We start from the raw sequence: 27,089 nt of genomic DNA, 5'->3' as shown, positions 1-27,089 counted from the left end.
TGTTTTTTCCTTGCCTCGTACGTAACCCAGCCTCCAGTCGGCGTTACTGCGGGTATCTAAAAATACCAGTAAGGGAGATCCCGCATTCCTCACCAAAATAAGAGCGTGACTCCCAACTGCAATCAGTAACTTTGCATTCCTCTCTTGCCATTCCACGCTGCTCTCAGATGACGTCCCGTCTTCGATGATTCTCCGGCTTCCAACCATGTGGCAAGCACTCAATCTCTGACAGCGCTCATTACATTCCTGGTCCCCAGTCTGTACACGGGCACTCCACCGGGGGCGGTCCACTTTGCTTTTTGACCGCTTCCTCAGTACCACCACCCTCAACCCCGGCATCTTTTCCTTGTCGCAGTCTATTCCAAGAGACTGAAAGAACCAATTCTCCTTATATACCTTTGCGAGTGTCCCACGGGCCTCGGGACCCTGTAAGATGTCAGCAACGCCTCGCAAGCCTGGAACCCCCGTCAGTTCCAGCAAATCATCGGCCGCAGATCCGCCCTCAACCAACGGGTCCACCACACGAGGGCATGCACGTTCGCCCAGCACTGCGACAAACGGTCTCAACCGCTCCCCATCCCTAAGAGGTTCCACGCCAGTCTCCGCGCGCGCTGCTGCAAGAACTCGCGGGCGATCCAATCTCAGCATGTCGAACGTCCCACGCATCAATAACGACCCCTCCGAAGAGGAGGCAAAGGCGCAGAATGCCGCCTTGATCGAGGAGCTGCGGGAGCAGCTGCAGAAAGCCGAGACAGCCTCCGAACAATACCAGAAACAACTAGGCGTTCTCCAAATGCGCCTGGACGAAGCCGTTAGCGAACAGAGCAAGCTAGAAGACTCTACGCATGAGCGAGACACTCGGATCGAAGCACTCAGTGGCGAGATTCGGGATCAAACTCGACAGATCAGGGATCTGGAGCAAAATTATGAATCGGAGCGAAACGCCATGCTGCAGGAGAAGGAGCAGCAGACCAGCCGAGAAGAAGAGTTGCAGGCGACTATCCAACGGTTGAAGGAGTCGGTTGCGCAGAAGAGCATGCCCGTCAATGTTGAGGGCGAGCGTCAAGTTTCCCGATCTTGTATGTGCTTTCTTGTTCAATCTTTCTGAAGAATATACGCTAACACTATCTACAGCCAGTTTCCGCAATCGAGCCTCTCCAGACGTGGATGGCCAATTCGCCCCATTATCACAAATCGAACGCAGCCCCTCTCGTAACAACTCCAACCTCCTTCTCCAGAAAGATAAGCTCATTGAGTCTTTGCGCCTTGAATTAGCCGAGTCGCAAATCAAGCTTGTCGAGATGGAGAACAAAGGTGGCGGTCGACAGCGCGATTTGGAGAAGGAGCTTTTGGACGCTCGTGTGGCGAATGCTCGTCTCATGGAAGACAATGAAAGCTACCAACTTCTTCTCAGCGAAAAGACCCTCACTGGTGACTTCACTAAGGGTGACTTCATGCAATATGCCCACCCCGAGAAGGAGTCTCGAGGTGGCCTAGGTTCTCTAGCAGATGAACTCGAGTCTGTGGATGAATCACCTGAGACAGACGCAAATCGCAAGCCGGATGGAGGCGATCTCAAGGTTCTCAGGGATCAAAATAAGGCCCTTACACTCTACATCGAGCGTATCATTAGCCGCGTTCTCCAGCATGATGGTTTCGAACACGTTTTGGACCGCAATGATGATGAAGGCAAAACTGATTCCAAGGCCGGCAGTGAGAAAGAACTGCCTCCCACTCCTCCGGAGAAGGATGACGCGCCGTCTCAATCACTCCTGCAGCGGGCCAAGTCGGTGGTCGCCGGCCCACAGACTCGCCCCATCCCCAGGTCCCGCCCAGCCAGCATGATGCCCCCGCCCGCGGTTCCTCTGCCCTCTGCCAACGAGAACCCGGAGACTGCACCCAGCATCCCGTTCAATCGAGCTGGGTCTGTGAGAGCCACTCATCGCCGTGCGCGCTCTGAACAGGTAGATCCCGCGGCGGCGTCCGTTGTCACTCAAATGTACCGCGGAGGGCGTAACAGCGGCGGGCCCATCAGCCCAACCGCTATGGGGCCGGGATCCCGCCAGAGTATGTTCTCAGGAGCAGCTAGCTACTTCTCCGGCACAAGTCGCGCACCCTCATTGACCAGCCAGCCCGACCGCGCTGGACGAAGCAGCTCGCCCAGTGTCACAAGCGATGCACCCGGCGACACTGCTTCTACTGGAGCAACCTCTAGCCCTCCTCGATCGAGCAGTGGCATGAACAACTACACCGGTGCAGTGATGACACAGAACAAGCTGCGTCCTCTGCGTCTGGTTAATGATGCTGCCAAGCTTGAAGAGGAAGAAGTTGCGCGAAAGAAAGCGAACCGTGCGAGCTGGATTCCCGGCTGGTTTAACCGCCCTGTCTCGGACGAGCAGCAGCAACCACCCCCGCCGCCACCTCCACAGTCTTAGTTGCATCTGGCTCTAAGGTTGGATGATTTGATGTGATTTCGAAATTGTCTTTTATCATACCCCTTTGTGATACACATAACGCGGTCATGTCATGGAATGAAAGGCTCGAAATCGAGCGAGGTTATCGTGTTGATATGATGCACTATGTGAATTTCATTGTTATTTTCTTTGTCCACTGTCATGATTACGTATCTGTTGTTGCAGTGCTTTGTGTTCCCTTTTCCCTAATCTCCCCTTTGAACCAGTGTATTGTTCGACAGCCCCGTGACTTCCCAGTTGACCTGTAGATAACCCTATACCCATCCCATTGCACCATTTTAGTTTAACTCGACGAATACAACTTTGATAGATATAAATTATTCTCTAGAATTCAGATCCCGTGAAACATTAGGAAATGTTATGTCCAAAGCTTCGATTTCTTTAGTTGCGCTGTCACATACTCTAACCCACGGAACAACATTAGTGCGACTCCGCCAGCGGCCAGACTGGCTCCTGCGCGCATCAACAATCGAGTTCCTTCCGCCAATTGCTCCAACAAACATAAAAAAATAATTTCATCATGCCTGGCTCTCTATCCCTCTTCTCCGTGAATGCGGTTCTCATCATGTCCGCGGACGACGGGTCCCGCATCCTTGCCAAATACTTCTCGGCACCCCATCCCCCCGCCGGCACTGCGCCCAACTCGACGGATTACCCGGGCGCCAACCCCTACCCTACCGTCAAGGAGCAGAAGGCATTCGAGAAGGGTCTGCTCGAGAAGACCAACAAGTCCACCAGCGATGTGATCTTGTACGATAACCGCATTGTGGTGTTCAAGATGGAGAGCGATGTGATGCTCTACGTGGTGGGAAGCGCCGAGGAGAACGAGGTCTTGCTGTACAACGTGGTTCTGTCCATGCGTGATGCTATGGGAATTCTGTTCAAGTATGCTCCAGACTTAAGCTTAGGATGTGGGAATTTGGAGCTAACGAAGATATTCAACAGGGGCGCCACCGACAAGCGTACCATCGTCGAGAATTACGACCTTGTTTCCCTCACTATTGACGAGATCATTGATGACGGAATCATCCTCGAAACCGACCCCGTCATGATCGCCTCGCGCGTCAGCCGTGCCCCCGCCGCCGATGCACCCAACATGAAGAACATCGACCTCTCCGAGCAGGGTCTGATGAATGCGTGGGAGTTCGGCAAGCGCCGTCTCGCCGAGGGCTTGCGGCAGATGTAAAGAGTCAATTGCCTTGTCTAGGGGGTTTCGAGGCCTGCATTATGATTCCTGCCTTATGGAGCATTCCATCTTGTCTTTTACGTTTCGTTCTTTCCTGGCTGGTCCTGGCGTGATATGGTTTTCTTTAATTTGTTTTTTGGTCCAACCTCGCTATTCCAGGGATTGAGGACATAGATATTTGCGTGCTTCTCTTTGTGCATCCTGCAAAAAAGCGCTTTGCCCGTGCGGTCTCGAGACATTGTCTCGAGCTAATATTCCCATGGCTGGTACGCTGATGACTGCAATGAAAAAGACGAATCCCGATACCAAAGTTTTGAGTAAAGCTAGTAAACCCAGTGAACCCATTAGATATAGTCGTATAACATAATTGTGTATAGCGTATTCTAGACCCCAAGAGAGTCTAGTTGGTAAGCGGCTTCCTGAACGAGACTCCGACTTGGTTCCTGCCCCGCATACGTCACGCTCGAAAATTTATTTCTCCTGCAACTTCCCTGTCCACGATGAAGCAGAGGTTCTCGTCGCTAGACGTCAAGGTAAAATCCAGGAAACCACTCACAAGAAACAAGACACTCACCAGCCTCAGGTCATCACGCAGGAGCTGGCCGCGGAGCTGGTCAACCTCCGGGTGTCCAACATCTACGACTTGTCTTCGGTATGTTCGATTCCTCAAATGCGGAGAAGCCGAGCTGCAGCTAATTGCGATTCCCTAGCGCATCTTCTTATTCAAGCTTGCGAAGCCGGACCACAAGCGCCAACTCATCGTCGACTCCGGTTTCCGCACTCATGTCACTCAGTACGACCGCACAGCCGCGACCGCTCCTTCGCCCTTCGTGACACGCTTGCGCAAGTTCATAAAATCGCGTCGCATTACGGGCATCGATCAGATTGGAACAGATCGTGTCATCAACATCTCTTTCAGTGATGGCGCCTACCACTTATTTCTTGAGTTCTTCGCCGGCGGCAACATAATTCTCACCGATCGCGAGTACACCATCATCGCACTATTCCGACAGGTTTCTGCCGTGGAAGGAGAGGAGGCCAAGCTTAACATCAAATATAACGTGACGAATAAGCAGAATTACAACGGGGTTCCTGACATCACCGCGGACCGTGTGAAGGAGACCTTGGAAAAGGCGCAGGCATTGTTTTCCCAGGAGAGCAATGCGCCTAAGAAATCCAAGAAGAAGAAGAACACCGACGTCTTGCGAAAGGCTCTGTCGCAGGGATTCCCAGAATATCCTCCACTTTTGCTAGATCATGCGTTTGCCATCAAGGAGCTTGATCCGGCGATGCCGCTTGACCAGGTTCTGGGCGATGAATCTGCCCTGAAGCAAGTTTTTGAAACGCTGGAAGAGGCTCAGCGAGTTTCGAACAGCTTCAACACTGGTGATAGCCACCCTGGCTATATTGTCGCAAGGGCAGACACTCGGGCTCCGGCCGAGGGCGAAAGTGCTTCCAAGGCTCCTGGCCTTCTATACGAAGATTTCCATCCGTTCAGACCTCGTCAGTTTGAGGGCAAGCCTGATATCACGATTCTGGAGTTTGAGCGCTTCAATGCGACAGTCGATGAGTATTTCTCGTCTCTAGAGTCCCAGCGGCTTGAGTCAAGGCTTACAGAGAAAGAGGAGGCGGCTAAGCGCAAGCTAGAAGCTGTGCGAGATGAGCATCGGAAGCGAATTGACGCGCTCAAGGATGCACAGGAGCTTCATATTCGCAAGGCCGACGCTATACAGGACAATATGTATCGTGTCCAGGAAGCGATGGACGCCGTGAATGGTCTTGTGGCTCAGGGAATGGATTGGGGTGAAATTGATCGTCTTATTGAGATGGAACAAGGCCGAGGAAACCCTGTCGCTCAGATCATCAAGCTTCCTCTTAAACTACATGAGAACACTGTCACCCTGCTTCTCGGAGAAGCCGGGGAGGAAGAGGAGGAAGAAGAAGAAATGGACTCCAGCGATGAATCTGACTCTGACTCTGACAATGAAGAGTTGGAGCGCCAGAAGCAGGCCGATGCTAACGACAGGATGTTCAAGATCGATATTGATCTGAGTCTCACTCCTTGGGCCAATGCGACACAGTACTATGAGCAGAAAAAGACTGCATCCGACAAGCAGCAAAGAACGCTACAGTCTTCCGAGAAGGCTCTCAAGAGCCATGAGAAGAAGGTTACAGCAGACCTCAAGAAGGGTCTGAAGCAGGAGAAACAAGTTCTGCGCCACGCACGCGAGCCATTCTGGTTTGAAAAGTTCATATTCTTCATATCTTCCGAAGGCTATCTTGTTATTGGGTATGCATCCCATTCTTGCCTCCTCTTTATCATGTCTAACTCCATCTTACAGTGCTCGTGATGCCATGCAGGGTGAACTGCTTTACCGACAGTATCTGAAAAAGGGCGATGTGTTCATTCACGCTGACCTGAAGGACGCGCTGCCTATCGTCGTCAAGAATCGAACAGCAGACGCCCCGATTCCTCCCAGTACCCTTTCCCAGGCAGGCATTCTTTGTGTCGCGACTTCAACAGCCTGGGAATCAAAGGCGGTCATGTCCGCCTACTGGGTACACCCGAATCAGGTGTCCAAGGTCGCCGAGGTCGGTGGCGGAATTCTCCCTGTTGGTGATTTCCAAATTAAGGGCGAGAAGAACTTCTTGGCGCCCTCGCAGCTTGTTCTGGGATTCGCTGTCCTTTTCCAGGTTAGCCAAGAGAGTGTCAAGAACCACAAGCAGCATTTCGAGATCTCCGATGTTACCGCGGAGACCTCCACTGAGGAGCCGACGGAAGAGTCGACGCCTGAGCCTACTACAGAGACCGGAAAAGAGACACAACAGGACGATGAGTCTGGAGAAGAGGATGAAGACGAAGAAGATGAGGACAAGGCACCTGCCATGAACCCCCTTCAAAGAGGCGAGTCCGAGCTTCCGGCTCGTCAGGAGATCCCGTCTCATGTTTCTGAGTCCGAGTCCGAAGAAGAGGCGGAGGAGGATCCATTGCCTAAGGATGATGCGGAAGAGGATGGGCCAGCAGAGGATGAATCTACCACTGGTCAAGATTCTACAGCTCCTCAGCAAGAGCAGAAGCTCTCGGCGCGAGAGCGACGCACTCTGCGTCAGGGCAAGCCACTCGACCGTCCGGCAGAACCAGCTGCTCCTCGCATCGCACCAACCCGAGGCAAGAAAGCCAAGGAGAAGCGTGCTGCAGCGAAGTACGCTCAACAGGACGCTGAAGAACGCGAACTAGCTCTTCGCCTCCTTGGTAATAACAAGGGCAAAGCCAAGGCTGCCGAAGCTGCCGAAGCCAAAGCCCAACGGGACCGTGAGGCCGAGGCGACTAGGCTGCGGCGCCGAGCCCAGCATGAACGAGCTGCTCAAGCCGAGCAGAAACGCCATGCCCAATTTACTGAAAAAGGCACCGATGACTACGATCCCGAAACCGCGGCAGCTGAAGCCGCAGACCTGAGCTGGATTCCCGCCCTTGTCGGCACTCCTACTCCGGACGATGAGATCCTTGGTGCTATTGCCGTCTGTGCGCCCTGGGGTGCTCTTGGTCGGTACAAGTACAAGGTAAAGCTTCAGCCTGGTGCTGTCAAGAAGGGCAAGGCCGTGAAGGAGATCGTTGGCCGTTGGGTCCATGAGACTACCACCGGCAAGGTCAAGAAGGATCATGCCGAGGATGCTGGTATTCCTCGCGCTGATGCTGAAAAGCTGCGTGCGCGGGAAGGTGAGCTCATCAAGGGCTGGAAGGATACCGAGATCATCAACAGCATGCCTGTGGGCAAGGTTCGCATCATGACTCCGGGAAGTGCGGCTGGTGGTGCCGGTGGTGGTGATAAGGGTAAGGGCAAGGGCGGCCCCAAGGGTGGTGGTGGACGTGGCAAGGGTAGTAAGAAGAAATGAGCTTTATTACAAGATAGACGAAATAAAGCTTTTTTTCAGCTTTAATTTTTTTTAGGTTTGATGGATGGTGCCAAGCTCAAGTATATATTTGCACCATCTTCAGGATATGCATTGTCAAATTTGTAGATTTCTTCAATTTTCACCTGTGACAAGCCTATAGATTTTCCAGTGCCTTTATGGAGCCAGTGCAACCGATAAAAAGGCGATTCCGGATAGTTTCGAGTTACAACTTTACAACTGCAAATATAAACAAGCGCCACCTTGGATATTATTTGGGCAGATCAGAACCCCCCCTCCTGTCGGCAGGGCTGAGCACCCCTGGCAAAGTATGACGAGGCACAACCCCACAATATAAGATCATCTCTGTTTCAAATCCGCCCCTTTTCAATCTCTATACCAGGATCATCCCTCTAGTTATCACTTCCTCTGATCTCATGGCACAGATGTTCGTGCCCAACGTGCTGAGTCATCCGACGTCATGGTCTGAATTGGCGATCCACGTTTTTTCTGCGTCTCCGATAAGACGCTCAGGCTGCATCGGATAGGACACGAGATGATCGTCGACCGTATGTCCTAAACCCCCGATCCGACATACTCTACATCTGCCCGAACCAGCGCTCACTTGGTAGTGACTCGGGCCCCTTCGCCGTTGACGCCTCTCCTAGCCCCGAACCCGATTGCGTGTGCGGACGACAGCTGCGTCATTCTTCCGACCTTTACATATCAAATTGCTGCTCCCCCGCGCTCTCGCTGGCTGCAGTCAGCGCAGGCTTGCTAGATATTTCACCACAATGACCGGAAATGAAACACGGGTTGTCTCCGTCCAGCGACTGAACCAAGGACCGGGAGACCGGTCTCTGGCTGAGTGGTGGGCGGACGAACGCAAGAACGAAACGCCTGAATCCAAGGCTATCGAAGAGGCGGCTCAGATCCTTCGCTCTAGTGATGTCCCCGTTGCATTCCCAACAGAGACGGTATATGGCCTTGGTGCCGATGCAACTCGTAGCGCTGCCGTTCAGGGGATTTACCGCGCGAAGCAGCGGCCTTCTGATAACCCGTTGATCGTTCACGTTGATTCTCTGTCCATGCTGAATCGTCTTCTCAACCCGGAAAACCCAGTCAGCCCTAGCGCAACCAAGACACGGCGCGTCTCTATCCCCGCGATCTACAGTCCCCTCATCGATCGTTTCTGGCCGGGCCCGTTGACAATCATTCTCCCCAATCCCTCTGGATCTGAGCTGGCTCCAGAGGTCACCTCGAACTTGACCACTTTTGGCGCGCGTATGCCGGCTTCGCCTTTGGCGCGTCTGCTCATCCACGCGACGGGACGTCCGCTCGCCGCGCCTTCGGCTAATGCGTCGACCAAGCCTTCTCCTACAACTGCGCAGCATGTTTATCATGATCTGCATGGCCGTATTGAGCTCGTACTTGATGGCGGCCCGTCCGGCGTGGGTGTCGAGAGTACTGTTGTAGACGGACTATGCGACACACCGGCCATCTTACGCCCAGGCGGCATCGGCATTGAAGAGCTGCGCGAGTGCGCAGGCTGGGAGAACGTCACATTAGCCTACAACGACGGAAAGCTGGATGTGAAGGAAATCCCCCGCGCCCCCGGCATGAAGTACCGCCATTACTCGCCGAAAGCTCGTGTCGTTCTCTTCGAAGCGGGGTCAAACCCGGCCGGTGTGACTCGTCACGTACAGAATGATCTACATGACACTGCCATCCACGCGCACAACATCGGCATCGTGCGTACCCGCCTCTGGAAGCAGGGATTGGGCCTTGCATCCGACAGTCTCCTGGCCGAGGGTCTTAAGCCTGTCGACGCCGCCATTGAGAACCTGCTTAGCTTCCCTCTGCCAGTGCAGGAGACTGGCAGCCCGACTCGGCGGACCAAGTTAGCCTACGATTACCACCTCGGCTCCGACACAGTCTCTATTGCACACGGACTCTTTGCTGCGCTGCGCGCGCTAGATGAGTGCGACGTCGACGTGATCTACGTGGAGGGGATATCCGACAAAGACGGCGACTTGGCAGCGGCAGTCATGAATCGGTTACGGAAAGCGGCCGGAACGGAGATGAAGGCTTAGAACCCATCAAATATGAATGATATTACGTATTTCTTTGCTCCATTGGATGTGCGGGGGAGTCGAGAATAGAGTTTGGAGAGGGGCAATACCAGATGAATATTTACGTCGATGCCCAACCATACCCCTCTTGGACTTTCCAATTCATCCTTAGTCGCATTAACGTTTCCTCTAGTGTGAAAACGAAAGGATTCATGGGTCGGGGACCTCCGACCCACGGTCAAAGCTTATCGGTGTGCCTGGCAGCCAAAATTTTCACAACGTGGGCGAGATAAGACGGGGAAATCAGAGCCACTGCCCCGCTCAATCAGGAAAAACTTCCAACCTCGGGACTTGGGAGGATCGGAGATGGTTTAGGATCTGGGTTCCGGTGAAAACAGCCCCATTCTGTCATCCTGTATATGTAGCCTCGTCCGCGCCTTTTACAATTGAGAAACAAAAGTCTTGCTTCTTATACCTCCCCCCCCCCCCCCCCCCATCCCGGTATCCTCCACAATGTGTCAATCCGATCTGCACGAATTCATCCACGGCCTGCCCAAGTGTGAACACCATGTCCACTTAGAAGGCTGCATGAGCCCCGAGCTCATCTTCGAGCTCGCCCAGCGCAATGGTATCGAATTGCCCGCTGCGACCAACCCGGCCTACGCATCCATTGCCTCCCTGAGCGCGCGCTACGAACACTTCACCTCGCTCGATGACTTCCTCTCCTTTTACTTCCAAGGCATGGCGGTTCTGTGCAACAAGGCCGATTTCGCCGATTTGGCCTGGTGGTATTTCTCCAAGGCCCATGCCGACGGCGTCCACCACGCGGAGGTCTTCTTCGATCCCCAGGTCCACGAGGACCGCGGGATTCCCTATGAGACTATCGCGGAGGGATTCTCGGAGGGCTGCAAGCGTGCTGAGCGGGAGTTGGGTATGAGCACCAGGCTGATTTTGTGCTTTGTTCGCCATCTGCCTGTTGATTCGGCGCAGAAGGTTTACGAGAACTTCCTCGCTAGTGGCCATTTCCAGGCGGGTGTTGTCCATGGTCTCGGGTGGTCTTCTACCGAGGTTGGCCCGCCTAAGGATATGTACCGTGCTCAGTACGCGGATGCGAAGGCGCGTGGTATCCCGCTTACTGCGCATGCTGGTGAGGAGGGAGACCCCTCTCATATTAGTGTTGCGCTGGAACTTGGTGCTCGGCGTATTGATCACGGTATTCGGCTGATTGAGGATCCGGCGCTGATGAAGCGTGTTGCCGAGGAGGGTATTCTTCTCACTGTCTGCCCTCTTTCGAATGTACGCTTGCGCTGTGTGAAGAAGGTGGAGGAGGTTCCCATTCGGAGGTTCCTCCAGGCTGGTGTCAAGTTCTCTATCAACAGTGATGACCCGGCCTACTTCGGAGGCTACATTCTCGACAATTACTGCGCTGTGCAGGAGGCGCACAAGTTGTCTGTTCTGGAGTGGCGTATCATTGCTGAGAACAGTGTTCAGGAGAGCTGGATCCCGAATGAGCGCAAGGCGGAGTTGTTGGAGCGCATTGAGACTCATGTGAAGAAGTATATGCCTGCTGTATAAATAGGTGATTTGGAGTGTGGTGCTTGGTGTCTGATACCCTGTGATTCAACATTTGTGTATATCATTTTTCTCAACTTTCGACACAATCGATATAGGGAATGTGCTGTTCGTTATTCCCGGTCTACTTTCTTCAATTTGTGGATTCTCATTGATGCCTGAGGCATAACATAGATGGCCTGGTAATCCTGGCAGTTCCGGTCCACGTCTCACAGGCTCACATCTACGTTCAGTTTGCACTTTTTGAACTGGATGCCCCGATGAAGCACTAGCGTCTGGGAAGCTGCCCGGTCTATATCTCAACAACGGGCCTTCAGCCGAGGAGCCAGTTACAACCTCCGCCCCTCGTCCAGGGCAGTACTTCGAACGTCATATCCATCCCAAATATCAAGCCTCAAGCTTGATGCAAAGGATTCCATCGCGCTCCAATCTTTCACCAACTACAGAACCATGTCTACAGCATCGACCGTACCCGACCGCTACAAACTGGTCTTCTTCGTCCCAACCGAGAATGCCGATGCTTGCAAAGAAGCAATCTTCGCAGTGGGCGCAGGCTCTTTCCCTGGCGGCAAATACACCAAGTGCTGCTTCCAGAGTCACGGAACTGGCCAGTTTCTTCCTGGAGATGGTGCGAACCCTGCGATTGGGGCTGTTGGGGAAGTTGAACAGGTCGAGGAGCTTAGAATCGAGGTTATGTGCATCGGGCACGACCTGATGCTGAAGGCAGTAGAGGAACTGGTACGGGCGCATCCGTATGAGGAGGTTGCGTATGAGGTTTATCGCATGGAGAATGTGTAGCTGTTTAATTAGTGGACAGGGTATTGGCTGAATGATGGTGGTTATGTAGCAGGGACATCAATGGCAGATGTCGCGGAGGCGATCATCTTCATTCTTGGAAAAAGAAGAAGAGACACGCCCTCAAGGACCGCAATAGCTTCAGCGAATAGGTAATGTAGACAATTAGGGCCTAATTGCATGGACGAAGTTGCGATGAACGGAGAAGAATGTTTTGTAAGGCGGGAGTAATCTGTCGATTCTGATTGGCTGGACACCCGCAAAACGCCTCGCCAACTCGATCCGTCATTCTCCTCTCCAACTTCATCCCCGTCTGTTGCGCATAACTCCTCCAGCCATGGCGTCGAAGCTCTCATCTGTTACACGGGCCAGCCGGGTGCTGCGCCAATTCCCCATTTCTCAATACAGACCCTTTTCCGCCGCTCCCCAACGGCTCAGTGACACCCTCTCAGTGGTATGCATCCTTTTGAACCCCTCGGCCACGGGTCACGGCAATGCGACCAGACGGCAGAAAGAAGGTCAATTGACTAACAGCACGGCTTCAATAGCACCGCAACAAGCCCCACAACAATCTGTCCCTTCCATTCAAGTTCTCCGAGCAGAACCTCACCCTCGTCGATGAGATCCTTAAGCGCTACCCCCCCAGTACAAGAAGGCCGCCGTTATGCCTCTGCTCGACCTTGGCCAGCGCCAGCATGGCTTCACCAGCATCAGCGTAATGAACGAGGTTGCTCGCATGCTCGAGATGCCCCCCATGCGTGTTTACGAAGTCGCAACCTTCTACACAATGTACAACCGTGAGCCTGTTGGCAAGTACTTCCTCCAGATCTGCACTACGGTAAGACTTCCGCTTGAAAAAAAACGTCTACAGGACCTTCTCTGACAATGGTATCCTTTAGACCCCCTGCCAGCTCGGCGGCTGCGGCTCCGACGCTATCGTCAAGGCCATCAACGAGCACCTCGGAATCACCCCCGGCCACACCACCGAGGACGGGCTCTTCACCTACATCGAGGTCGAGTGCCTGGGTGCCTGCGTCAATGCTCCCATGGTCCAGATTAATGACGACTACTATGAGGACTTGACTCCCGAGTCCATCAAGTCTCTTCTCACTGCCTTGAAAGACTCTGCCAGCGCCACTGGCAACGCCACCAAGGTTCCTGCCCCCGGCCCCATGACCGGCCGTGATACCTGCGAGAACAGCGCCGGCCTCACCAACCTTAAGGAAGTCCCCGAGTGGAACCCCGAGATCATGATGCGCAAGGACGGTGCTCTGGATCAGCCCCAGCAATAAAGGATGTGAATAAGATGATGTGCGTGTTTTCTCTTCAGAAATGGTAAAGTCCATGCCGCCCTTTGAGGACACAAGGGCTGCGAAGGAAAAATAGAGGTGCTTGGCACCCTCCATCATGATCAATTAGGGTGTCTTTTTTTTTTTTTTCTACCGTGTACAGTATGTGGCTCCTAGCTTTGTCATAGGAGCATCAAGCAAATTGGGCTGAGTTACTATCGGCATTAAATCGCAAATTTCTTTGGTTTCATCATGGGGATCCTTGAATTTGATGCATCGGATGTTCTTTGATCTCTTCTTTGTCTTGGGAGTCCTACTCAGCTTTGACTGCGCAAGCCCAGACCTAGTCAGTGGCAATCAGCAGGCACTATGACCAACCTAGATTCGTAAAATGGAGACAATGCTCAACGTCAGCAGCCACGAGCTTTCCATAACTCCCTATCTAGTGGAAAGGACAACACTGAGAGGTGAAATTAGATGTATGAAGTCATAGTAAGCCTAGTATCACAATAGTGGAATAAGCTGATAGAATACATGAAGCGGCCTCATGCCCAGGAACGAGTGCTGCTACGCCCCTTACGGACAGTGTTGGACCTCTGAGAAGATGCCCGCGTGCCTTCAGGGTAAAATGTGAATAAAGCACCAACAATAAAGCTCATACTCACTCCCTGCAGACTCGTCGAGTCCCACGACTCATGTACGAGTTGTGAAGGTTCAAATCGCTAAAGCTTCTTCATGATGCTTCAGCGATGGCACACGAACCTACATAATGTCTGCAGAACAGGACATTTATGAATCAGCTACCTAATATCAAAGTATAACCATACTATACTCTATTTTAAAATATGAACCGGCTGCAAACCCGGGTTTCCACTAGCTGGTTTCGAATAGGCTGTAGAGATGTCGTTTGAAAGTTAGGGCTTCGGCAGCTGTCGGCGCTTGTTTTATCCGGGCGCATATCGAGGACACTTGCTCCTGGATGATTCCTCCTCTTTCTCTAGAGCGCAAGGCGTTTAATGACTAGTCACTGAATGGGACCATAGGCAGCAGATAAACACGTAGTCTTCTTCGAAAGCGGATTTGTGAAGTTATCACAGGGCACCTGGTCTTTCTAACTCGAGGAAGACCGTACCTACCCTATGTCCTATCATGAACCTAAGTGATAGCATGGGCTGATTATAGCCATGGGGAGTATTCCATAGTGTCTAGTCAACTGCAGGCACGGTATACTCCTGACAAGTATAAGTATGCCATCTTTCCTCTAAGCCAATGACACAACACTATACGTCATTTCTGGAAATTCAGGATAAGTCGAAGACACAGACTACATGGGAAGGGACTGAAAAGTTGTAAAAAGTAACATGGATTATCCTGGTTCTAAAGTACAGCTGGATTCCACCTTGAAGCTGGTATGCAAAATGAAAAACAAGTAAATCACTCCAGTTGCGCCGCCCTTCGCCAGTGAAAACTATGAAACATGATGGGAATTGTGAGGCCGTGCCAAATGCAGCTTATTCGCAGCAGGGCGCCAAGATGGGCCACAAGATCAAGGACTCAGCAAGAGGTAGACATCATAACTACCGCATGCCGCCCTGCATAAGCTGCTGACGAAGCAGCATGATCTGGCTGCGCTCCATCGGAGGCAAGGAATCGATAGCTGCTTGGGGCATGCTCAGAACTTGCTGCAAAAGCTCATCTTGGTTGGGCACACCTTGAGGTGCGGCGGCTTGAGGCGGGGGAGGGGCGAATGGTGTTCCTGCGACAGGCGGGGTACCGATCTGACCGGGCACACCATATGGCTGTTGGAACTGTTGTGCGGGTTGCTGGACTGGAGCTGGCTGGGCCGCTTGCTCGACGATGGAGCCGAGCAGCTGATACTCCACGAGGTTCATGAGCAGAAGCGCCTGGAAGATTGCGTATGCGAGTTGGGGAGCTTGACGTAGGAGCTCAGTTGCGCGTGCGGGGTCGGCCACGGCGAGAGACTTCATCTGTGTGAGGACATCGAGGAGCTGGTTGGGAGGGAGAGAGGCGAGAGTGTGAGAGATGGCGTTAGGGCAGTCGAGGTGAGGGGGCACATCAACGCCTGGAGGAAGGGGGGGCAACGGCGCAGACCCGGGAATCTGCTGAAGCTGGGGAGTCGAATCTTGGGCCATAGGCTGCAATTCTTCAGGATAGTCTGTGGGCACAGAATCCTTCTCGTTGTTGTGAGGCCAATCAACGCGGATTTTGCGGCCCATGATTTCGTAGTCATTGAGATTGCGGACAGCTGAAGCTGCTGCATCGGCATCGGCAAAATCAGCGAATCCATATCCCTTGGGTTTGCCGGTCTCGGGGTTCATCATCAGGCGGAACTTGGTGACGGTGCCAGCCGTGCTGAGAATGTCTTTGACTTGCTCCTCCGTGAGATCTGCGGATGATCAGTATTGCGCCAATGGGACCAGTAAGAGACACGATAGAAGGGTACTCACTGTAGGGGATGTTCCCCAGGAACACACTCTTTCCCGTACGATCAGGCGCCATAGCTGCGATGAGGAATGATGGCGTTACAAGGATGAAAGTCGAATGAAGCGCGAAAGAGACATTCTGCCGGACTTTACTCACCGCCAACTACATCACCTTCTCTTGACGTCCCGTCTTCATCCACCATCTTTTCAGATCCATCACCACGCTCACATCATGTCTCAGAATCAACGGGAGGCCTGGGAGCGCGTGCAGCTCATGCTGCAAAAGCGCAAGGGTAACTTTGGCGGCATCCCCGGAGGTGGCCGTGGCGGCGGCATGGGTTTGGCTGGTTTGGTGCTTCTCGGTGTCGGCACCTGGGCAGTCTCAAATTCGCTTTTCAACGGTATGTACGAGCGCCCACTGAAATCTGGATCTTACTAACAGTCTGTACAGTTGACGGTGGTCACCGCGCTATCAAGTACTCGCGACTGAGTGGTGTGAAGAAGGAAATCTACAGCGAAGGTAAAACATCTTTCAAGGAGCTGGAATGAGCTATTACTGATGATTCGGAACAATCGCAGGTACTCACATCCGTATCCCCTGGTTCGAGACCCCCATTATCTACGATGTCCGCGCCAAACCCCGCAACATTGCCTCCTTGACCGGCACCAAGGATTTGCAGATGGTCAACATCACCTGCCGTGTTCTGTCGAAACCCCGCATCGACGCTCTTCCTCAAATTTACCGTACTCTCGGTCAAGACTTCGACGAACGTGTGCTTCCTTCGATCGTGAACGAAGTGTTGAAGAGTGTCGTGGCTCAGTTCAACGCCAGCCAGCTGATCACTCAGCGTGAGAACGTTGCCCGCCTGGTCCGCGAGAACCTGGCCCGCCGTGCTGCGCGCTTCAACATTGCTCTGGATGATGTTTCCTTGACTGTAAGTGCTGCATTTGGATCATTCAAGATGTGCTCCGCTAACTCCGGCCTTCTCCGCAGCACTTGACTTTCTCCCCCGAATTCACCGCTGCCGTCGAGGCCAAGCAAGTCGCTCAGCAGGATGCTCAGCGTGCTGCCTTCCTGGTTGACAAGGCCCGTCAAGAGAAGCAGGCCTTCATTGTCCGCGCACAGGGTGAAGCCCGCTCAGCCGAGCTGATTGGTGACGCGATCAAGAAGAGCAAGAGTTATATCGAGCTGCGTAAGATTGAAAACGCCCGACAGATTGCCGCTATTATCCAAGAGAACGGTGGCCGTAACAAGCTGTATCTCGACAACCAGGGTCTGGGCTTGAACGTCAACGCATCGACCGAGGAGGGCAAATAAGCTACATTAATCAGGCGCAGGGTTGTGGAATCATGTACAAATAGCTTTCTAGGAGCATCCAAATGCGGTCTCTTCTCTTTTCAACTTCCAGGGCTATCGAGGTCGTAACACTACCTATGTATGATATATCATTCCAGATCTAAGATTGATTGTAGTCAAGATGCGAGCTACTGTTCACCCTAAAGCATCAATGGAAACCTAGGCAATGGTAATTCTCGCGCTAAGAGAAAACAGATTGAACGAATGTTGGGCAGGTAACATTTCAACGTTTCAAGGTCAAATCTGAGGTTCAACTCATGTCTACGGGTGTTAACTAGCTGGTCTGGTAACGTCATGATATATTTCGACGCGGGGACAAGAGCGGCGAGCGGGGCTCCACCAACATTTTTTTTTATCCGCCACTTTTGAGCTTCACAACGACACAGACAGACAGCCTTGGTGAGTATTCAATTCACTATCGATGAGATCGATCAGTCAACTCTGGGAGTGTCAAAGATACGCAGCTGCTAACAATCCCACCTCAGAAAACCACCACCATGGCCGAGCCCACCGAAGACCCCCAGATCACCTTCACACAGATCGACGTCGACCTTGACGTGCAAGAGATCCTTCTCGCTGCCTCCCAACACGATTTCGCAAAGCTGCGTCAACTCGTCCGGACCCAATCCCAGCTTCCTGACGCAGCCAATGTGAAGGACCCGGAAACAGGCTACTCACCTCTCCACTCCGCTATCGCTGCCTGCGAGCCCGAAACAGACGACAAGACCAACGGCGCCGCTACCGTTGATCCCGACGTGCTGAAGTCCGGCATTGCCACAGTCAAGCTTCTCCTCCAGGAAGGTGCGATCTGGAATGATCTCGACAATAACGATGAGACCCCGGGTTGTCTCGCCCGGCGCATCGGCGCATTGGAGCTGTACGAGCTGATCGTCGACGCCGGTGTGCGCGCCGAAATGCTGATGAACCGATTGGATGGATACGAAGAGCTCTCCGAAGACGAGAACGAAGATGAGGAACAAGAAGCGAAGACGGAAGAAGAGCCCGAGACAGCCCCCGAGCTCGTCGACGCCTCCGAGCAAGAAACTGCCCCGACAGACGCGCCTGCAAACCCCCAAGTCTCGAACAGAGGCTACCTTGACTCGAATCTTACTATTGAACAAGACCGGATCCTCGACTCAGACCAGAACGGCGTCATGATGGAATGGGAGCGCGAGATCATGCGCAAATCTGCCGCAAAGCTCCTCCCGACCCCGGGCTTGAAGGTCCTGAACATCGGCCACGGAATGGGAATCGTGGACGGATTCCTGCAGGAGAAGGCGCCTGCGTCGCACCATATTATCGAAGCGCATGCTGATGTTGTGGCAGAGATGAAGAAGCGTGGTTGGGATAGTAAGCCTGGTGTTGTTATTCATGAGGGCCGGTGGCAGGATATTCTGCCTGCTCTTGTAGAGAACGGGGAGACATTTGACGCGATCTACTATGATACGTTTGCGGAATCGTATGCTGATTTCCGGGATTTCTTCTCGGAGCAGGTTATTGGATTGTTGGAGCAGGAGGGGAAGTGGGGTTTCTTTAATGGGATGGGTGCTGATCGGCAGATTTCTTATGATGTCTATCAGAAGGTTGCGGAGATGGATCTGTTCGAGGCGGGCTTTGATGTTGAGTGGGAGGATATCCCGGTTCCCAAGCTGGAGGGCGAGTGGGAGGGTGTGAGGAGAGCGTACTGGGTAGTTGATAACTACCGTCTGCCTTTGTGTCGATTTATGGATTGAGATGGATACGGAAGATAAGATGCAACGGGATATACCCTTTCCCTTCTTTTATTCGGGAAAATGATTCGCTTTATGATACAGAGATATGCGACGCTAGGGGAAACGCTTCACAGGGGAATACAAACAACGCTTATGATATGTAACGATCACAACTGAATCAAGTCTATCTCGGAGAAATCTGGCGGACTGCGACTGAAGATCGTGCGGCATTTGCCGTCCAGGGCTTGGTACTCGTTACTCACCCAGATGTGCTTGCTGAAACGCTGTGTCCGGTAGATCTCGTCGTCACTGACTCCTAAATCATCACGAGGAATCCAGATGACTGGGCGCTTGGCACGGAGAGCTTCGTGTTGGAAGGCACGTTGCACCAATTGGTCACGTTCATCTGGTGTCAAATCCTCCAGTTCATCATGAATGCCTGCAAATAGGGCATGGCCGACTGCGTTGGTAGGAGGCCCTTGGGCCTCCGTGTCCTGTGCCATCTTCTCGCGCAGGGCTTGGATAGTTGGGCTGGCGCCGGCTGAATTGACACCAAAGAACTTGGACTTTCGATTTGGGGAGCGATCGGCCCACGAAGGTCGCTTGGTGCCACTTCGGGGCGTCGAAAGTAGGCCACTTGAGTTGTTGCGATTCAGCTGAGCCCTTCGATCGGTCTCCAAGTTGTTCAACTCAATATCTCGACCACGCTCATCTTCATCCTGGCCCTGGTTGTGTTCTTGCTGTTCTTGTTTGGCGAGGCGGCTCTCGAGACGATCATCCTCTTCTTCACCATCGTCAATGGCGAGTCCAAGCCGGGCGTGTTGAGCACGCTCAAACTCTGCGTCACGGCGAACGGCTGCTTCTTCCAAGGTGATAGGCAGATACCGAATTAAAGGTCCGAATGCGTCGGTAAGAAGGATTTGGTATCCGATGGTCAAAACCGTAACGACAATCATGATAATGGCCTGGCCTTTGCAGGCCACTTCACCTTTCTCATTCTCGACCAGGAAGAAGAGGCCGATCAGACACAATTCCATAACATACAATCCAGTGAAGAGCTGATTGATGGCACGAGGAAATAGAAGACCGCCGGTGTCGAAGCGGAACTTTGTAACGTAGAGCGTGTTGTAGCGATAAACGAACCAGAACAAGCTGAATGTGATGATATTAAACACAAGAATTAAGGGCGCAACCACGGAGTAGATTAAACCTGCGAGATTGTTAGAAAGCCTGGGTTGGAGCAAGAGGTGGAGGCTGTACGTACCAACAGAGGCAAGCGTCGTGTACATGGGGAAGAAAGTACCCCAATGCATTTGATTGAGGTTGGTCGTCCGAGCCCATTTCTTCCGAGCAGTTTTGTCCAGGATGGGAGCGAGAATAAACCAGCTGATCAGATGAACAATCTGCACAAGCGCACCGGCACTCACAGACATAGCCTGAAGAATCATGTAGGAGAAGAAGTAGTTGCTTGACTTGGGGATATTGTTGGCCAACATTTCCGGCCAGCTGGTCACATTAGTGATATTGTCGATGATAGTACTGAAACTGGATGCAATCGTGACAACCAAGAACAACTGGACAAACAAAAATGCAAAATAGTAGTTCTGAACTGTCAGTTCAATTTCCATACCCGTGTGCAGACCCTGAGTACGACACAGAAAACGAAGGGTCAAGGGTAGGAGTGCCATCAGGATGGCCAAACAAGCCGCGGGTAGAATACCCTGAACAGCAGATATAAACCATTTCGGCAGCTTGCTGATCCAAGCCAGGAATGGAAACGCCCCTTCTAGGTATGTCAACTGAGAAAGAAGGCCAGTGAAGGCAACAGGGAATGCCCATCCAACAACCATGGCACAAACCAGGGTGATGATACCGAAGGTGCGCAGATAGCGTTCCCACCACTTGATAGACATGTTGTCCCAGATGACGTCGTCGGGAGAGATTTCGACAACCCGGGGTGCCATTTGTTTAGGCAGATGGTGAGCAACGGACTGACATGCCATGTGTGCAGCGACTTGGTGGTTGAACTGGATGAATGCCGAGTTCATCAGCGGGAATCGTTCCGGGTGCTGCTGATCGACCTCGATCTCGAGATTTAGCCTAGCAAGCTCCTTGCGACAGTAGTCAATTGTATCAACTTTTTTCCCGATGAGCCAGAGCGAAGGCATCCAACTCCACCCAAAGATAGGAAGGCGATGAGTGTCTCGGTCTTTCTGGCGAATGTACCTCTGCCACATCGGCTCCCCGTAGTCTTCGTTGTCAAAGTCCTCATTGTAAGCGACAGGATATTGCTCTCCTTCCACTTTATCACCCTCTTTGAGACTTTTCCGATTGTCTTTCTTCTTATCAGCCTTCTTAGATGACTTGGCCGATTCACGACGGGGTCCATTATCGACAGGTGTATCGGGACCAGTAAGAGGATACTCATCGGCTTCTGGCGCAGAACATTTCGAGGTGTGGGAAGATAGCCGCTGCTTCCAAGACGGACGCCTCGGTGCCTGCTTCGTATCTTGACACACAGAGCTGGCAGTTGGGGGCTCGGGAGTAGGAAGCTTCATGGCGGAGGAAGGACGTTCAAGAGAAAATTCATTGATGTGGAAATCTTCATTATTTGGCGGCTTGGTGCCGGTTCGAGGTGGCACCGTGTCCTCCATAGTGTCGACGTAGCCGCCCGTCCGTGTTAAAGTGCTGTCAAACCCAACTTCAACCTTCTTGAGGCCGCCCAGCACCGACTTCCCCAGTTTGCCGACACCTTGGCCAACAGCACCAACGGCTGCGAGTGGAAACACTACGCCGGTCCTCGATTCATCAGACGTGTTTCGATTGTGGTTGTCGGGTTGTCGGTGAAGAACGTCGCGTAGCGTGTGCGCCTGATGGGGATCACCAGAACTGACACCGGGTCCCAGCGCAACTTCAGCCGCACGCTGGTCAGTGGCTATCTTTTCTTTAACCTCAGCCTTGGATTTGCTCTTCCCGGATTCTTTTGCCTCGGCCTTCACTTTCTTCAGCGCGGCCTTTTTGCACTTGGAGATAAGTTCCGTCTCGGCGGATTCAAGTGTGAGCGCGAGTTTCTGTCGCGCTTTGACTTTTTCGTTCAAGTCATCAAAATTGCGATTGATCCAAATGTTTCGAACTCCACCAGGGAAGACGTCGAAGAGAGAATCGAGGGAGTCAACGTCATGCCAACCAGGCGGAATAGCCGTAACTAACACGGTGGTCGCCGATGCACGAAGTCGATGTTGCGGGGAGGTCATATAAGCCTGTCGTAAGCGGATATAGCCTCGCAATTCATCGAAAAAAATGGCGCAGACATAGACGATGACGAGAACCGCCATGACAAGGTGAGCCCAATACCGACTAGTATGCTCGGGTTTAACGTTTCCCCAGGCCAGCTGGTCCAAGCCAGTCACGTCCCATGAAGACGATGAGTCCGTCGCATTTTTACGACTTGTGCCCTTCCCACCAACACGGTTGATTGGAATCAGGACGGGTATAATCATCAGCCCGAGAGGGACGAAGATCTTAAGTAACATGCGCAGATAGCGCAGAAAGAAGTATGCGTCTAGACCGCATTTCTGGATAAATTCTGAGCTGGAAGTTCGAAACACCGGGCCAATCCAACGAAAGAGGCCCGGTGGTGATGGCTCGGTTCGTTCTCGATCTGGAACTAGATAAGTTCGCGGCTGACTATAGGTGATGGTCAGTTGTGGCCCTCGATGCTTCAGTGGGCAAAATTGACTGCAGAAACTCACTATATGCGGGTCAATTTGCCTTTCAGTAGTAGAAAGAGCAGAAACTCGACCACGAAAACGACAGTAGCCGTCGCCAGCGACGCTAGAAAGGTCTGAATCGAAATACCCGAGTCGGCTTTGCCGTTCCCACCAGCGTGCTCCAGCGCTTCCTCCAAACCCGTCATTGTGATCGACAGAGGGAGGACAATATGAGAGATGGAAACTCAAGGCCCTTCAGATTAAGATATTAAAGGGATAAGACACAAGAATCCCACAATTTCTCCCGCACGTTGTCGACTTGAGTGCTGCGAAAGAGGGAGTTGACCAGAACTCAACGGAAATAGGGCAAGAAAGATGTCAAAAAAAGAACGTTGACAACAAAGGTTGATCAGCGGTGGAGCGCTGATAGATGATAACCGCTGGCTTTGAGCGTCACACAATGACAACAGTGGCTGGTGTTTGGGGAGGCGCTCAGGGCTGCGCTAGCTCCCCGCCAAACCAATGAACTGTAGGGATGATTGGATCGCCGATCGGGATGTAAAATGACATCAAGCGTCAGGTGAAACAGCCAAGCAGAATCCGGCGGCTTCAGGCGAATGGCAGCCGATTCGGTGCTATCTCTGGGTTTGCTGCAGGCGGCAAGTTTTCTTAGACACAAAAGCAGGACACAAACGAATGGGTGCGATATTCAGTCCTGCCAAGGGTTGTTCCGACTCCACTCGTAAACAAGCTGATAAAAAAGGGGAAACCTTGCTGATTGGCCTGCGCTATTGGGCGCCGATTATGTCATGCACCACACTATGTCATTCAAGCCTGAGGCATGAGTACCAGCCACATATATATCACGTGCTGTGGCTATCGACACGCAGCCCCAAAGAGGAAACCACTTAACGCGTGAGTCGCGTTTCGCGTCCCGGCAAAGCTTTTTGCTCCCTTCTTTGGATCCTCTCGACTCCAACACACTATCCATCCCGCCCTCCCCCCATTCTTCACGCACCCACAAAATGTCTTCACCGACAAAGCGGGGGACTCGTTCCTCAAAACAATCAACAGCATCGCCGGTCTCATCGGCCCGATCAACAAGATCAACTCGATCAGCTCGTGAACCCCCTAGCAGCCCGACTCGCCAAGCCACTCCCCGCGCTGCCAGACAACTGACCGCTGAAGGAAATGGTCTATCATCCTCGCCGATGGCCTACCAATCATCGCCCATCAGAGGACGCCGAGATGCTGAGACTCCCGATGTTCGCATGGACGAAGCTAGCTCACAAGTTGATGATGGGGATAGAACCCCTCGCGCTGTTCAAAGCGGCATTCGAGGTATGTTGCAGAAAAAGAGCATTCAATGCTGCACATTAGAATTGATTCGGATGCATTGAATCTGACTTTTCCACAGACTCATCCCCTATCAATTACATTGCCAGCTCGAGCCCCGCCCCTGGTTACGGCCGAACAGATATTCGTTCTGACATCCGCTCCGATGCTCTGAGTGAAAGCAGCGCGCTATTTGTATCGCCCAGCCACGGTCGCCGGGCTGCTCCTCGTCGAAGCGATCTTCACTCCGGTGGTTTTGGATCAACTCCTGCTCGCCGCAACCGAGTTTTCGTCGGTGCCAATGGCATCCCCTCTGAAGATAATGTCCCCCGCTCCGATGCCACGTTCTCGAACATCAACCCTGGCACCTCTGAGGCTGAGGCCATCGCCGGTAACTCCTCGCGTGTTATCTGGGGCACGAACATCTCGATCCAGGATTCCATGTCCGCTTTCAAAAACTTCTTGTATAACTTTGCTACGAAATACCGCTTGTGGGCCGATGGCGCTTCCGAAGATGAGACGAGGGTTTTGGGTGCGGTGGCAGAGAGGCGCGAGTATATCACCATGCTTAACGATATGCGCCGTCTCGGTATGACGACTTTCAACCTAGATGCCCGGAATCTGAAGTCGTATCCCCTAACTCTAAAGCTCTGGCACCAGCTGTCCGCATATCCTCAAGAAATCATCCCTCTAATGGATCAGGCTGTCAAGGATGTGATGGTTGATCTGGCCCTCAAGGAGATGGACGTTCTACGGTCTGAGATCCAGCGGGGTGCTCAATCTCGCGACCGCCGCGGCCAGTCCATCCTTACATCCGATGGCATCGTCCAACCAGCTGATGTCCCCGACCTGATTGGTGAAGTTGAGGCCGTTTCGTACAAGGTGCTCCCATTCGGCCTTGATCAGACCGTGAACATGAGGGACCTCGACCCGGCTGATATGGATAAGCTCGTCAGCATCAAGGGACTGGTCATCCGGACTACTCCTATCATCCCCGACATGAAGGAGGCTTTCTTCCGCTGCAGCGTTTGCAGCTTCGGTGTTCAAGTTGACATTGACCGTGGTCGTATCGCGGAGCCCACAATGTGTCCTCGTGATAGTTGTAAATCGAAAAACTCGATGCAGCTGATTCATAACCGATGCTCGTTCTCGGACAAGCAGGTTATCAAGCTCCAGGAAACCCCCGACAATGTTCCTGATGGCCAGACACCCCACTCCGTCTCTCTTTGCGTGTACGATGAACTCGTGGACATTTGCAAGGCTGGTGATCGTGTTGAGGTGACAGGTATCTTCCGCTGTAACCCGATGCGCGTGAGTGCTCGTCAGCGCTCCCAGAAGGCCCTCTTCAAGACATACATCGATGTTCTTCACGTTCAGAAGGTCGACCGCAAGAAGATGGGCATCGATGTGTCCACCGTCGAGCAGGAGATGTCTGAGCAGGCTGCTGAGGCCGATCAAGCACGCAAGATCTCTGCCGAGGAGGAGGAGAAGATCAAGCTCACTGCCTCTCGCCCGGATGTTTACGAGTTGCTGGCCCGCTCCTTGGCTCCCAGTCTCTACGAGATGGACGACGTGAAGAAGGGTATTTTACTGCAGCTGTTTGGTGGTACCAACAAGACTTTCCAGAAGGGTGGTAACCCCCGCTACCGTGGAGATATCAATATTCTCCTCTGTGGCGATCCTTCCACCGCCAAGTCGCAGCTGCTGCGCTACGTTCACAAGATTGCCCCCCGTGGTGTCTACACCAGTGGTAAGGGCTCTTCGGCCGTCGGCTTGACTGCCTATGTGACTCGCGATCCGGAGACCAAGCAGATGGTCCTTGAGTCCGGTGCCCTGGTTTTGTCCGATGGCGGTACTTGCTGCATTGACGAGTTCGACAAGATGAACGACGCAACCCGCTCTGTGCTCCATGAAGTGATGGAGCAGCAGACCGTATCCATTGCCAAGGCCGGTATTATCACAACTCTCAACGCCCGTACTTCTATTCTGGCCTCTGCCAACCCCATTGGCAGTCGCTACAACCCCAGACTGCCCGTTCCCCAGAACATCGATCTTCCCCCGACCCTGCTTTCTCGTTTCGATCTGGTGTACCTTGTGCTTGATCGTGTTGATGAGACTGAGGATCGCCGCCTGGCAAAGCACTTGGTCGGCATGTACCTGGAGGATGCTCCGGAGAATGCCAGCTCCGAGGAGATTATGGTAAGGCCACCAACCCCGTTTTATCTACTTCTGTTTATTAATTCCAACCCTAGCCCATTGAATTCCTTACTGCCTACATCACCTACGCCAAGACCCAGATCAACCCTGTCCTGACCCCCGAGGCCGGAAAGGCCCTCACCGACGCCTATGTTGCCATGCGTCAATTGGGTGACGATATCCGTACCCAAGAGCGCCGCATCACAGCCACCACCCGACAGCTGGAATCCATGATTCGACTTTCCGAGGCTCATGCCCGTATGCGCCTATCCTCCCAGGTGACAACCGCCGATGTCGAAGAAGCCGTGCGTCTGATTCGCTCTGCCATTAAGCAAGCCGCGACCGACTCACGCACGGGCCTGATCGACATGGGTCTGTTGACTGAGGGAACCAGTGCAAGTGAGCGTCGCATGCGCGAGGACCTTAAGCGCGCCGTGCTGGCTCGCCTTGATGAGCGGGGTGGTGTTAGCGGTACTGCTGTTCGGTGGTCCGAGTTGTTCCGCGACATGGGAGAGCACAGCGACACGGCAATCGATCATAACCAGTTTGGCGATGCTGTTCGTTCGTTGGAGGCGGAGGGTGCGGTGCACGTTTTGGGCGAGGGCGTTCGACGGAGTATCCGCCGTGCCGCGCTCGGCATGTCCTGATCATGCCGATTCATCCTCTTCCTATTTCTACAATTTTATTCCACGATGCAATGATCCGAGGATGCATGTCATTGCTTCCCCGCCTGGGTTTGCAGGTGTTAATTGGAGTTGGAGGGCTGCATTATCTATTTTTTTTTTTTGTTTTATTTTCATTCTCTCAGTGAAATCTATGAAATCCAGGTTCCGAGATGTCGCGTGAGGTCTTTCCGCTTTGGTAGTCGATAGAGTAAGGGTACCTACCCAACGGAATGTGGGAATGTGAATTGAAGTAATTTCGGCTAAAAAGTAAGTATCTGTATCCTCTCCCATCACTTCTCTTCCCCCCACTCGGGCTTCTCCGTCCGATCTAGTGGGCCATGGATGGATATGCCTCGCCCCCGTTTCACTAGGGAAATTTGGGACAATCCCT

At 52.9% G+C, this 27,089-nt stretch overlaps 12 protein-coding genes across 12 annotated transcripts; 10 read left to right on the top strand and 2 right to left on the bottom strand.

Moving 5' to 3' along the window:
* Positions 1-433: 433 nt before the first annotated feature.
* On the top strand, positions 434-2,435 carry N7443_009965 (uncharacterized protein; the record flags this gene model as incomplete). Its single annotated transcript, XM_056890021.1, has 2 exons — positions 434-1,079; positions 1,135-2,435. 2 exons carry the CDS (start codon positions 434-436, stop codon positions 2,433-2,435), a joined length of 1,947 nt encoding a protein of 648 aa, XP_056736512.1.
* Positions 2,436-2,994: 559 nt separating this feature from the next.
* Positions 2,995-3,660, top strand: N7443_009964 (coatomer subunit zeta; the record flags this gene model as incomplete). Its single annotated transcript, XM_056890020.1, has 1 exon — positions 2,995-3,660. One exon carries the CDS (start codon positions 2,995-2,997, stop codon positions 3,658-3,660), a length of 666 nt encoding a protein of 221 aa, XP_056736511.1.
* A 500-nt stretch (positions 3,661-4,160) lies between these two features.
* On the top strand, positions 4,161-7,554 carry N7443_009963 (putative DUF814 domain protein; the record flags this gene model as incomplete). Its single annotated transcript, XM_056890019.1, has 4 exons — positions 4,161-4,193; positions 4,244-4,312; positions 4,371-5,950; positions 6,003-7,554. 4 exons carry the CDS (start codon positions 4,161-4,163, stop codon positions 7,552-7,554), a joined length of 3,234 nt encoding a protein of 1,077 aa, XP_056736510.1.
* Positions 7,555-8,345: 791 nt separating this feature from the next.
* N7443_009962 (L-threonylcarbamoyladenylate synthase) lies at positions 8,346-9,644 on the top strand (the record flags this gene model as incomplete). The annotated part of the gene is made up of 1 exon (XM_056890018.1): positions 8,346-9,644. The coding sequence occupies one exon, from the start codon at positions 8,346-8,348 to the stop codon at positions 9,642-9,644; it is 1,299 nt and encodes a 432-aa protein (XP_056736509.1).
* A 492-nt stretch (positions 9,645-10,136) lies between these two features.
* On the top strand, positions 10,137-11,198 carry aah1 (adenosine deaminase; the record flags this gene model as incomplete). The annotated part of the gene is made up of 1 exon (XM_056890017.1): positions 10,137-11,198. The coding sequence occupies one exon, from the start codon at positions 10,137-10,139 to the stop codon at positions 11,196-11,198; it is 1,062 nt and encodes a 353-aa protein (XP_056736508.1).
* A 447-nt stretch (positions 11,199-11,645) lies between these two features.
* N7443_009960 (uncharacterized protein) lies at positions 11,646-11,993 on the top strand (the record flags this gene model as incomplete). The annotated part of the gene is made up of 1 exon (XM_056890016.1): positions 11,646-11,993. One exon carries the CDS (start codon positions 11,646-11,648, stop codon positions 11,991-11,993), a length of 348 nt encoding a protein of 115 aa, XP_056736507.1.
* Positions 11,994-12,327: 334 nt separating this feature from the next.
* Positions 12,328-13,282, top strand: N7443_009959 (complex I 24 kDa subunit family protein; the record flags this gene model as incomplete). Its single annotated transcript, XM_056890015.1, has 3 exons — positions 12,328-12,444; positions 12,637-12,828; positions 12,890-13,282. The coding sequence occupies 3 exons, from the start codon at positions 12,328-12,330 to the stop codon at positions 13,280-13,282; spliced, it is 702 nt and encodes a 233-aa protein (XP_056736506.1).
* A 1,574-nt stretch (positions 13,283-14,856) lies between these two features.
* On the bottom strand, positions 14,857-15,799 carry N7443_009958 (putative polyadenylation factor subunit CstF64; the record flags this gene model as incomplete). The annotated part of the gene is made up of 2 exons (XM_056890014.1): positions 14,857-15,686; positions 15,748-15,799. 2 exons carry the CDS (start codon positions 15,797-15,799, stop codon positions 14,857-14,859), a joined length of 882 nt encoding a protein of 293 aa, XP_056736505.1.
* Positions 15,800-15,955: 156 nt separating this feature from the next.
* On the top strand, positions 15,956-17,041 carry N7443_009957 (prohibitin subunit PHB2; the record flags this gene model as incomplete). The annotated part of the gene is made up of 4 exons (XM_056890013.1): positions 15,956-16,124; positions 16,175-16,243; positions 16,303-16,658; positions 16,718-17,041. 4 exons carry the CDS (start codon positions 15,956-15,958, stop codon positions 17,039-17,041), a joined length of 918 nt encoding a protein of 305 aa, XP_056736504.1.
* A 536-nt stretch (positions 17,042-17,577) lies between these two features.
* Positions 17,578-18,813, top strand: rmt2 (protein-arginine N5-methyltransferase; the record flags this gene model as incomplete). The annotated part of the gene is made up of 1 exon (XM_056890012.1): positions 17,578-18,813. The coding sequence occupies one exon, from the start codon at positions 17,578-17,580 to the stop codon at positions 18,811-18,813; it is 1,236 nt and encodes a 411-aa protein (XP_056736503.1).
* Positions 18,814-18,959: 146 nt separating this feature from the next.
* On the bottom strand, positions 18,960-22,708 carry N7443_009955 (putative DUF221 domain protein; the record flags this gene model as incomplete). Its single annotated transcript, XM_056890011.1, has 3 exons — positions 18,960-20,002; positions 20,057-22,479; positions 22,545-22,708. The coding sequence occupies 3 exons, from the start codon at positions 22,706-22,708 to the stop codon at positions 18,960-18,962; spliced, it is 3,630 nt and encodes a 1,209-aa protein (XP_056736502.1).
* An 819-nt stretch (positions 22,709-23,527) lies between these two features.
* On the top strand, positions 23,528-26,680 carry N7443_009954 (MCM DNA helicase complex subunit MCM4; the record flags this gene model as incomplete). Its single annotated transcript, XM_056890010.1, has 3 exons — positions 23,528-23,843; positions 23,920-26,036; positions 26,090-26,680. 3 exons carry the CDS (start codon positions 23,528-23,530, stop codon positions 26,678-26,680), a joined length of 3,024 nt encoding a protein of 1,007 aa, XP_056736501.1.
* Between the last annotated feature and the right edge of the window lie 409 nt (positions 26,681-27,089).

Source organism: Penicillium atrosanguineum, assembly GCF_028827265.1.
Source record: "Penicillium atrosanguineum strain IBT 20685 chromosome Unknown utg000008l_segment0_segment0, whole genome shotgun sequence".
Taxonomy (NCBI): Eukaryota; Fungi; Ascomycota; class Eurotiomycetes; order Eurotiales; family Aspergillaceae; genus Penicillium; species Penicillium atrosanguineum.
This window is presented reverse-complemented; position numbering and strand designations above follow the sequence as displayed.